Source organism: Pezoporus flaviventris, unplaced genomic scaffold (genome assembly GCF_033815535.1).
Source record: "Pezoporus flaviventris isolate CSIRO_AGI_PZ_B2104156 unplaced genomic scaffold, CSIRO_AGI_Pfla_v1 ptg000001l, whole genome shotgun sequence".
Taxonomy (NCBI): Eukaryota; Metazoa; Chordata; class Aves; order Psittaciformes; family Psittacidae; genus Pezoporus; species Pezoporus flaviventris.
In genome coordinates, this window is record NW_026892549.1 from 19,427,007 (window position 1) to 19,439,153 (window position 12,147).

The 12,147-nt window shown below is 35.7% G+C and overlaps 1 protein-coding gene across 9 annotated transcripts in view; it reads right to left on the reverse strand.

Annotated features, from left to right (window-relative positions):
• PCDH15 (protocadherin related 15) overlaps positions 1–12,147 on the reverse strand; it is a 364,105-nt gene that overhangs the window by 259,167 nt on the left and 92,791 nt on the right. For 8 of the 9 annotated variants that reach the window (XM_061446935.1, XM_061446952.1, XM_061446917.1 and 5 more), the window contains 2 exons: positions 10,337–10,497; positions 7,321–7,476 (listed from right to left, as the gene is read on the reverse strand). In XM_061446935.1, the coding sequence (XP_061302919.1) occupies positions 7,321–7,476; positions 10,337–10,497 (317 nt within the window). The remainder of the gene's footprint in view (positions 1–7,320; positions 7,477–10,336; positions 10,498–12,147) is intronic. The other variant, XM_061446889.1, reaches the window with a different exon arrangement.

Sequence of the window (12,147 nt, forward strand, 5' to 3'; positions counted from 1 at the left end):
GCATATGTTAGCAAAAGAAACTGGCTAATCATTTTTTGCCATTGGCAAAAAGCAGAACATAGAGATAGTTTTGTATTATATACTATAAGATAAACATAATTTCTGAAACCAGTTATCAAATATGTTTTTTTAGCAGATACACACATTCTCTAGGCAGTAAAGGCTTACCTAGAGCTCAAACCACCCCACACTATTTCCATGCCAATCTGTAGCAGAGAGATTCTACACAGCAGCTGTTTTCCCCACAGTTTCCAACTCTGCTCATTCTCTGAAAAGATCTTCCACCCACCAAGTCTTCTGGGAGACGAGAGAAGCTGGAAACATGTCTGTGAAAGGGTTCCCCACTCCTTTACTTTTCTACCCTTGAGAAGGAATCAAAAATGGCTCCAGAAAGTATTGCTTGAACTATCTGTACAGCCCCACTTAATCTCCTTCCCACTAGGCATGCCTATTTCAGAGAATACCTTCGAGAGGAATTTGGATTTCTCCGTATTAAACTTCAGTATCTCTTACAGAAAGAAACCGAAGTTATGTAATTAAACTGTTGGACCATGCTGACTGTTTTACCTTATGCAAGAGATAAGGTTAGGAATTATAAACAAAAAATTCTGAGAGTGTTAATGTCAGTCTGAGGATAATAATCTTTGCGGGAATTCAATGTGGTAAAAAAGAGCCATGATGACAAGAAGCAAGTAAGATTTCAAAAGAATGCAATTAAACAAATAGAGATGAAATGCACACAATAAACCTTATTCTTCTACAGTCAACAGCTGAAACACTTACACATTTCCTTAAACATGATCTATGTCTATTAGAACTCTAGATGCAGATACGAATGTTCAACAGTTCCATAAAACATTTTTAAAATAACTTTTCCTATTACTGCCTATTTACAAAGTTTAAAATTAGTAATTTTTCACGGTGGCCCCAAACAGGTCAGCAAAGATTTACAGTTAATAATTCTGAGCTAATATCCTTTTGATGATGTCTACCTGCAGAGAATAATTACTTCAATACTACAATGAAAAAATATGAATAATTACACTAGAAGAAATGAAAATACACCATATGTTACAATTTTCAACAGCCCAAAGCCAAAGTTTTAAGACTGAGGGTTCAAGAAACACTCATTTTACAAAGGATTCCCATCTCTGCCAACTTAAGGGCTAAAAAACCAACCCAAAACCAAAAAAGCAAAGGAAGTCTAAAATTTTGATTTACAAGCAGTTATAAGGTTATGAATATTTAAGAAAGTAATACTGACTTCTAGTAACTCCACTACCGTTTCAAACAAAACCTGTTACGAAATGTGCCTGAGTTCACCAAGGCTCATATGAAAAACTAATGCAGAAAAAGTCAGTCTTATAAACCCCAGGCAATGCAGAATCAGAGTTGCATTTAGCTGAGACAAAATCTGTTAAGATAAAATTGTGTTCAACACAAAACACAGACAACAACAATAGTGCCTCAGCAGCATCGGATTTTGGTTTCTAGTCACTGTATTAGGTTACATGTCTTTAAAACACTTTCGGCAATACTACAGATTCACTTGTTGAGTGTTAATTGAGTTGCATAATTCTTCTGAATTTCAACCTGACTATAGACCTTTGTTTCAACATACTGAAGTAACTCATATCTTTAAGTTACTAATATTCATGGTCAAATTTAGCACCAGAGTAATACAATTTTGTCAGATTTTTTTTTAATAAATATGATGTGACATTTTTATAAAAGTATATAAAATACAAAACAAAGGAAAGGAAATAAGCCCATAGAGTCTTTCTAATTATCATAAGAATGTTAAGGTTGATACATTAATTCACTTTTATGAGAAGATTCATAATGCTGTGAATAGCAGTTGGATTTGCTTTTGGCTGAGACACATTCTTTGTTTTGAAAAAGCATTAGAAAGAGAAAAAAGAAACTTGCTCCTAAATGGTAGCACCCATTTGGAGTGCTACTCAAAATGGGCTTTTGCATTAGAGTTTCACTAAGCTGTTGGTGATGCTGGAACCTGCTATGTACTAAAGACAGTGGTCCCAGCCTCACAAACATGGATGCCCAAGCAGCAAGGGGAAAGGAAGAAAAAGATGAAAAAAGAAACGGAACCTGAAACCCCGCACTCTTAACAGGGCAGTGGCACTGGGCCAGATGTGACATGAAGGATAAGAGCCCATTTCTGTCCTAGTGCTTGCACAGGCTCTGTGGCATGCTATGCATGGCAACAACTCAATAGTGATGATCAGCTTAGTTACTTCCGATGTCAGAACAGCATTACTTAGGAGTTTTCTGAATTATGCCCCAAATTTGTTTCATAATCCAATTATAAAAAGTAAATAGTTTAAATACAATGTCACTTTTTTGACTATAGCTAATGCACAAAATGCCAGTTAATTTTAAGCAGATGCTTATTTTGTGTCTGCATTAGCCTCCTGCTATGACTATTGAGGACCAGGGAGAATGAAGACTGTTTATACATGTATGTGAATACACACAAGTGTGCACATAAACACATACGTACACACATACATGTGTAGGGTGTTTCTTTTGCTTGCTCCCCAACCCCAGCAGGGTTTTATTCCCTATTAACTCAAACTAGCTATTTCATTTATAAATGCTTAGATAATAATATTTTGCTTAAAAGGCAGTTATTTTAGGAGAACAGACACTCTATTTTAGACTTTAAACTAAGAAGCTAAACTTGAAAACAAATTTTAACTGTAACTGTCTATGAATACTAGAAGTGCCACTCAAAGACACCAAATCGAAAAATTATCGTCTCCATCAACTGCAGCTATGTATGAGAAGCCCATACATTTAACAGAATAAAAAAGATCCTCCTGAAAAAAAACTTCTCCAATAAACATGTAATAATAATACTTAAATGCAAAAGACACATTTTCAAAACACGCATGCACTGGAGGGAAACATTAAGTTCTCTTCATGTTGTAATTTTGGATCACCTCACTCACGGGTCTTCTACAAGTAGAAGTATGTGAATAACAGAAGAAAACATTTAAATCCCCCTAAGGGTTGTCTGACAACATGCAGAATAGATCCAAATGCTACAGACGCTATCTATGTAAAGAGATTTCTTAGGATTTTTAGGATCCAGATGAAGGTATTTGAAGCAGTAGAGTGAGAAATTATGGTATTTCTCATCTCAGGCAGAGATGAGACAAAACATGATGAAAAAGGCTATGCAACATCTTGTGTAGGTAAGGAGACAAGAGACCTGTATTTCATAAGAGAAATCACATAGTTACTAGACTAATGAATGTATATATTTTCAAGGATGTGGAAAGCTTGCTTTAAGGCATGGAATTTGCTTTGTTCCTGTTCAGGCACTTGAGCAGGAACCTAGAGGTAGAAGAGAGATTGAAGGGAGTCTTAACCACTTGGAAATACAGAGACATCAACAAATAGGTGTTAATGATAAAATTCTCTACTCCTAAAACTGAGGGGTGGCTTTGCAAATCAAGTAAATGTTACCATGGTATTTCTGAACTTATACCCATGTAACATCTGATGCTGCGACTGATGTCTGTGACAACATGTGAGAGGCTGATACAGATTACTCAGTACTTCTTGCAATAAGAATTTTAATATATAAAATTATAAGAAATGGGAAGAAATAATTGGTCAAGAACTGTTACATACACTGCCTATGGTCTCATATATTTTACAACTGCAAGTGACTGGAGCTGATTAGGAAAGCATCACTTCTAGTTTCCCAGTCCTTATGCTCCTCTTTGAGCATGTGCAAGGGCCACTGAGAGAGAAAATACACTGTATTAGGGGAGCTTTTCGTCTAACTCAGTGCAGATGTCCTCCTTTTCTAATCAATCAAGTACAAAAAATTGAGATATCATTTGGTGTAAACCAAAACAGACACTACCATACCAAATCCGTCTCATTCTAAGCCTTCTGGAAAAATATGGGCTTAATTTTAAACTATGTCTTTTCATGTGCAGATGGAAAACAATTGTGTGAAACCAGCATTTATGTTGGCACTATAATTACCCTCAGCTTCTTTTTCAAATTAATTTTAGTATGTTGTGGACAGTTGACATATAAAAAATATTTGACATAAAAATACATTCTATTTCTCAAAAACATATTTTTACCCCTTGACATTTCTGAAACTGAAAAAAAATACCTAATAAAGTAAAATCTAGCTAGTTATTTGTCTCACATCACAGATGCTAGCAATTATATAAGAGTTTTGATTACTTGGGAAAATCATAGCCCTAGACTTTAATCCCTTAAAAAAAAAAAAACATTTTAGGGTAAATTGCAAGCCTGGGACATATCTTCCCAGGATTTCCTTATGGTAGATGTATACAAAAGCATCATGCTTTTGGGGAGATTTTACCATCATGACAGAGCACACAACTGTCACTCTGGTTAGAACAGGACTTACTGTGTACATGTAGATGGGTTAAATAATATGTGTGGAAAGTCTACCTCGTGTTTTGTGCAAGCACCAGGGACTGTAGTATGGTTATAATGGCACAGTGTGTACGTTCTTCATTCCATATAGGACAACCAGAGAAAGGCATGGCAGCTGATAAGACAAACTATCAAGCACAGCCCTGTAAAGCACCTGAACAAGTACTTATATTGACATGGACAAAATTTCCTGGTTAGAAAAAGAATTAGTTGTGACACTCGCATGTATGGTAGCTGTAAATAAGAAAGTCTACTTGTACTTTGATTTGCTTTATGTTACTTATGTCAGATAAACTACTATACTTTCTAGTTTATAAGCAAACTAAACCCAGAAGACCAGAAGTAATCAAAAAACAACCACAAACCCCTTATTACAGTGCATTCCTGTAGTTAAATTCACTAGAGGCAGTGCCAATTACTAGCAGAATAAACTACCATTAAAAGATATAATCACTTACTAAAACCTTTGAGAAAGTTTGAGAAGCTTTATGAACTTTTTGTTCTTAATTAATGAGAGCATTAACCCTGAAGGGCACAGTGGTGACATGTCAGAAGCTATAAGCATAACAATGATAAAATTAAACAAGGCAGCTAATTAAATCATGACTGCAATTGGTGGAAAAAGCAACACAGTATTTTGCCCAATAATAATGCAGAAAAAAAACCCAAAACATTGAATGCACTTGGAACATTGCTAAATCTTTTAACATAAATTTAAATAGTGCATTTTTCACTCAGCCTCTTGAACTTTTCAATTATGGAAAATCCTTGCTTCCTTAGTATTACAGCACTGGCGCACTACCTGCCTTCAGTTTTAGTGCAAAAATTATGCAGGTCTTGGAAGTGATCCGGGACCTGCATCACAGCTCATACAGGCACTTCAGACTAATGTTTATGTTGCTTTTAGTGAAGGCAAGAAGGCACTTCCATAACAAGTCCGCAAAAACATAGGAATTACAATTAACATGTAAAGGCCAACCTGAAAACAATTTAAAGGGATAAGGAGGGCTTTACTGATATTGATACAGATGGTGTGTTCTGTGACCTCAGATTCTGGTGGTAAGAAAAACCATCAGATGGATTACCAAATTTGCCTGAAGGGAGAAAATTTCAATTTAGAAAGTGTCATCACTAGGGACATTTTACTGTAAGAAAAACCTGTATACCATTATCTCAACCTCAGGTCTCTCCTCAAAGTTAATATTTAGGGCTTGGTTGCGGCTTGTCTGTTTCAGAGTTTTTTTTAGTTTCTTTCATACATTTGGCTTAGTTAGGGCTAAACTCATAAAAAACCCTCTTCCACTCCTTTCCTGGGGCTTACAAGATGACCTGCACATCATTATATGCTTGGTCACTTAGAACAATGTAGTGATCATAACAATATGGAGACACACTGAAAGGCTGAATCTCCCAAACACACAAAATTATGAAAGTCTTTTTTTTTGGAAACAGTAAATCAATTCTACTAAAATCACTCAACATAAAAGCAATCACTCTCTTTCACAGAAGAAAAAAAACCCTCCACCCAAAACCAAACCCCAACAGGGACTCAATGCTCCTTACGTATTTAAAAGATTTATTTTAATAAATGTGACTGTAATTCTTTCAATCTTTACCTGCAAAAGACTGACCCATCTTTCCATCTCCTTCTGTGTCAGCTTATATATCACTACTTGTCCTCAACATAAAAAGGACATGGAACTGTAGGAACAAGCCCAGAGAAGAGCCACGAGGATGATCAGGGGACTGGAGCACCTCCCGTATGAAAACAGGCTGAGGAAGTTGGGGCTGTTCAGCCTGGAGAAGAGAAGGCTGCGTGGAGACCTCATAGCAGCCTTCCAGTATCTGAAGGGGGCCTATAGGGATGCTGGAGAGGGATTCTTCATTAGAGACTGTAGTGACAGGACAAGGGGTAACGGGTTAAAACTTAAACAGGGGAAGTTTAGGTTGGATATAAGGAAGAAATTCTTTCCTGTTAGGGTGGTGAGGCACTGGAATGGGTTGCCCAGAGAGGTTGTGAATGCTCCATCCCTGGCAGTGTTCAAGGCCAGGTTGGACGAGGCCTTGGGTGATATGATTTAACGTAAGGTGTCCCTGCCTACAGCCGGGGGGTTGGAACTAGATGATCTTAAGGTCCTTTCCAACCCTAATGATTCTATGATTCTATGATTCTATACTTCTGCATGTAATTTCCCACTTCCACCTCTTCTTACTAAAGCTCCAGGATACTAACTTACAGAAAACACAGATCCTTTGTACCCATTATTAGCAGATTATTCAATCCCTAATAGAATAAAAAAACCTTAATCAGCTCAAAAAAGAAATAATTTTTTTTCTTCAAATAATATGAAGTCCAATCCACAACTCTCTATTCCATAATTAAAATAAAGCAAAAGGATTTCATTCACAGACATCATTTAATAAAGAGAAATAGCATAAACCAAAACTGCAGTTTGCCAAGCTTCAATATATTAAAACCTTTTGAACTATTTGCTTTACATAAATACATTTGGTTTACTTCCAGGTTTGTTGATACAACTGCATAATGTAGCAAAACATTTTGCAAATTTAACGGAAAACAATGCTTTACTCATTGAGATTTCATTCAGATTCTAGTGTCTTCTGCAATATTACAAGCATCCTGATGGAAAGCATGCTTGTCTTTGTATTAAGAGAAAGAAAGAACAGCTAACATTTTAAAAACTGAAGCATACTGTTACTGCTTTTTCTGAAGTGACACAAATAAAAGGTATTTTAAAACAACTGAATTTACTGGGTTTTCAAATGAGAAGAGAAAGAACCAAAAGCTGGTATTTAGAAATGACACCACACAAAAGAGAAAACAAAAAAAAAGTAAGTGGTTCTGACCTCATTTACTGCCACATAGTATTGCTGCTGCTGGAACTGAGGTGAGTTATCGTTCCTATCTCTCACCACAATCCGTACTTCATGGTTGATAATGGTGCCAACCTTTTTGTTAACACACTGGACTTGCACCACAATGGACTGAATAGACATTGGAGGCTGTAAGGGAAAATACATTTTTAAAAAGATACCTGCAAATGCCACACATTATAACCTCTGGTTTATTAATATTTGGATTGAAAATACCAAATATCTGTAACTTAAATTAAGCCTCAAACATTCTCATCTCCATTTATTTTTCAAGCTGGCATTCTCCACAAAAGATCCAAGAGCTTTTAGATCACCTTTAATAAACTTCAAATTCTAATTAGTTTACCTAGATTTATTAGCAATGGCCAAGAAAAAAACATAGTTAGTTGTAATTAGATAGATGTGTAAAATACATGTTTGGTCTTTGTCACAAGAACATATGAAAAAATAGTTTGTCACCTTTGATAAAATAGGACAGGGTACAGGACCAACATTACTTTCACATTTGTACCACTTCTGCTGGGTCAATGCTTAGATTTAAAATCAGTTCTTTAAACAAACACTTAATGTAGGCTTTCATAGACAATAAATGTAAATACATAACGGCACAATTTAACAAATAATTTATGGTACTTGGGACAAACTATCCCAACACCTTTTAGCAGTTTCTTTTGCCTTCAGTTCTGATTTATCATTATTCATCCTTCCTAAGTACTTAAAGTTTTGGAAGAAAAGTCTGGAATTTTCTTTTTACCTGATTTTGTTTGGAAAACATACTGTCAGTCTCAGTAAAATCAATCAATGGAATCTAATAAGATTTTCTTTCAAGAAAAGTAATAAAAAAAGAACGGATCAGGCTAACTGAATCAGCAGGGAGTTGAGAAGTGGGCACATCAGACAGAAAATTGGGAAGGGTACCCAAATATATTGAATGCAATTGTATATGCACCATTTGTGAACCAGACTACATTTTTGCTCTGTAATAAAAAACTGAATTTTAAGGTTCAACTTAATAAAACCCCAAATGTTATTGGTACTACTAAGTTTCGCATAGTTTTAACTTGAAAGATGAGAAAAAATAGTTTTGGTTTTTTAATTAAAAAAGGAAAAAAAAAAGAACACACTCTTGACTGATTTTGCATTTTAGTGGTTAGTACAATTCTGGTTCTGAATGCTGGGAACAGCCTTCAGATAAGTCCATTACATAAATTTCAACTTTTTCATTCTATACGTGATTTGTTTTTTTACCTTAAATCTCAGATTTTCTTTTCATATCCACTAAACTTAACCACAAATACATATTTTTTCCAAGCACTACAGTACTAGGGATAAGAAGTGTTACAGTTCATAGTAAAAAATGAGGAAATAGCCCTTAAATACCAATGCAAAATATCAATATTACCTTTACATAACGTAAACCCACAAATATTACCTAGATATGATTAAGAAAACGTGCACGCACCCTCCACTTGTTTCCTTGCAACTTGAGTCTACTTGCAAAGAAAGTCACTGTAAAACATCGATATGTATTCATAGGAAAGTAAAGCATTCATGAATTTAGTCAGGCTGTTGCTAGTAACAAAAATCAAACAAATTGACAAGGTTGTTTTGGTAAAGCACCTAAAGTTGGATCAAGCAGCTCAGATGAATGAACCTGTAAACAGAAAAGTGTCACTAAAAGGGCCACTGAAATGAGAATTAGCACTGATCTAACAGGAATTACTTCTGTTTCCTATTGCCATATGGATATGCCAAGTTGTGTGGGCTGCTTGAAGACCTGACCTTACATTTCTTGAGAGTGGTTCTCAAGCCTCACCTCGCATTAGGGGCTCTTGCATTTTGCTCTGACTTCAAAATAAAACTGAAAAGCCAAACATGCTCCATCACGTCTGCCTCCTCAAAGGCAGCCAGCCATTTGGCACTTGAGGGAATGACGACTTCTTTGCTGATGCTTTAAGAATTCTTTTGCCACTATGTCCCCTCTGCCATGTTCTGTGCTGCATACCTTTGCTTCACATATGAAAACAGCTTCTGAATTAAAACTAAATTAAGAACAGCTGAATTCAATTAGCAATTTGAAAGTAAAAATGGAAATGAACAAAAATTTGCATGTTGTTTCTGGTACTTATGGATATATCTCAAAACACATGGAGAAGACAAATTAATCAATCAAGCTAATACAAAACAAATGTTCATGCACTCCGAGGGGAACTGATCTTTAAAGCACTCTTTCCATGTTGATTACAGTCACTTTTGAGTCAATATTCCTCTCCGATTCTGATGAGTTGCAGCAAAGATACAACACTGTGATAAGCGTCTCTATTTTTAAAATGTTTCTCTTCAATGAAATTAGCATAGATAAGAACATTCCTTGTATTTTGTGCTTTTAATATTTCTTTTTATAAAAGTCAAACTTAGCCTGGCAATATTTCTTTAATGCTATTCAGAATGGGCATATCACACAAATTTTATGCTGCCTTAGAAAAAGGAATCTAAACTAGCATATTTTCAGTTGAGTATGTCAAACCTTATAAGTGAATTGTAATATTCATAATTCCTTTGCTCTATCTCACATCTCATATGTCAATATACAGAGATAAAGCAGGCTTTTAATAAGTGTCACAGGACATGAGGCAAGCAGTACTTCTTCCAGACAAAAACAAAAAAACAGTATAAAAATGTTTTTAATTCAGTAAACAAGACAAGTTTCTTTCAATATGTATATTTCTTTCAACCCACACATCTATTTGTTTGGCCCTTATTGTTGTGCTCATGCACATATAATTGTACATGCCGTCAAGTTTCTTCATGCACCCAAGAAGTCCTAATAAAGAATCAAATTAACTCTGCTCACATCCATCTGGGACGATAGATGCAGCTATTATACTCTAGCAGATCTTGTGTTAAAGTCTATGAGCACTCACAGATTTAGAAATCAATGTCTATGGGGAACAAAAAAACCCAAACAAACAGCAAACCCCACACTTACATCTCTGTCCAGAATTCGGCCAGTGCTATTTAGGTATAATGTCTGTCTGATAGGATCGAGGATCACCCAGTAATCTACATTGTCCTTTAAGGAAAGTTCAATGGTGGGGTCTGGCCCTCCTGCTGTCCCTTTGATCAGCATATTGTCAACCAGGATAGTGCCTGCAAAAAACAATAAACACACAAGGGAGAAATTTATATTGGCATCTACATTTTTATGTATTTTTCATAACAACTGCAATGCTAAAAATCCTGTTTTCTGACTAAGGGTCCTTGTACTTTATGTTTTGAATGATGTTTAAAAAGTCTGAACCTTATTATCTGTAATGCAAAACTGCCTTTGACACTGAAGTGATTTCAAACAACATCAAACCCAGCTACAATGCACAATAAGTTGATGATGAGAGCCATCACATATAGCTATTTTTAAGATTATGAGTTTTTTCTCCATTGAGCAATCATCACCCAATCTCACATCAAACAAATAGTACTGAAATAACAACAAACCCGAATAAATTTTCTACAGCAAGAGTGACACATCAAGGCGGTGGGAGAAGGGTGAAAGAGGGAAGGGGGAATAAAAGAACAGTTACATAAAGCTCTCTAGGCAAAAAGGGGGTTTATACCTTGAGTTGCTCTGCAACTGAAAAACTGAATTTGCAGCACAAAGATATGAAAACCATGTTGACCAAGACAAACATAGTACTTAAGTCCAGTCATCTATTCAACATGTATAACATGCTTTTTCCTTTTCTTGTTCCATCTTGTCAGTTAAAAGTCTTGCCTAACAGCTCTATTAGTCAGTTCACAGTACCCACGATGTATGTTATCTCCTGTGTAAAACACTCCAACTCACTTTCCAAATGTCAAGCATTGCTTAACTACCCTAAATGTTGCACTCTGGTGCCTCAGATTTGCATGCACAGTACTTATTAACACTTCTCTAAGATTTCATTTTTCTGAAAAAGTAACACTATCCAGTTTTCCTCACACCAAAATATTAAAAAGAAATTATTTCTGTTGAAGTTCATTAACAGTGAAAATCCATGAACATCACTAGCTGCAGAACATTTAACATAGTTAAAAATATTTATCATGTAACCTCCTGTATTAAGGGCCCAAATAATTCATTCTAAAGTGCAGAGTAAAATTTCTTTAGAGATTCAGTCTAACAACAGCAACTCTATGTAAAGATACTCCTATTATATATAACACAACAGAAATGATGGGAAGAAATACTTCCAAACAGGTAACTTTGCACCAAAGACTGGTTTTAAAGTTATAGTAGCACTACCCTTAAAACCACATGGGAAACACAGTCGCTACCCACATGACTTATGGCTGTCAGCATAATCTCTTCTGCAATACCATTTATACAATTATACTATGACTCACTAGCTCGAACTGGCATACAGCTTTTGAGAGACCACCACTATTTTTAATGTAAAGAGGATTTCCCAGGAAAAACAAGCTGGTTACCACCCCTGTGACAGTTCAAAGTGTTTATATCTAGTTACCAATTTCTCTATAAGAAATCCACCAGCTTCTCTGTATTACCCTCATTATTGGGCCTCAATGATGATGCTAAGAAAAGTCAGCAACCCAAATTTGAAGTCAACTGAACAAAAGTTGCCCAAGAAAAGTCTCCCTGAAAAAAAAAAAAAAAGACAACAAGGTAACATACATCACAATCACCATAATGGCTTCAGTTGTCTTGACTTATTTTCTAGTCTTCTTGGTCAAACCTAAAGGCCAAGTCTAAGTTCTGGCTACATTTTCACCACCACTGATCCCAGTGAAAGGTTCTACACC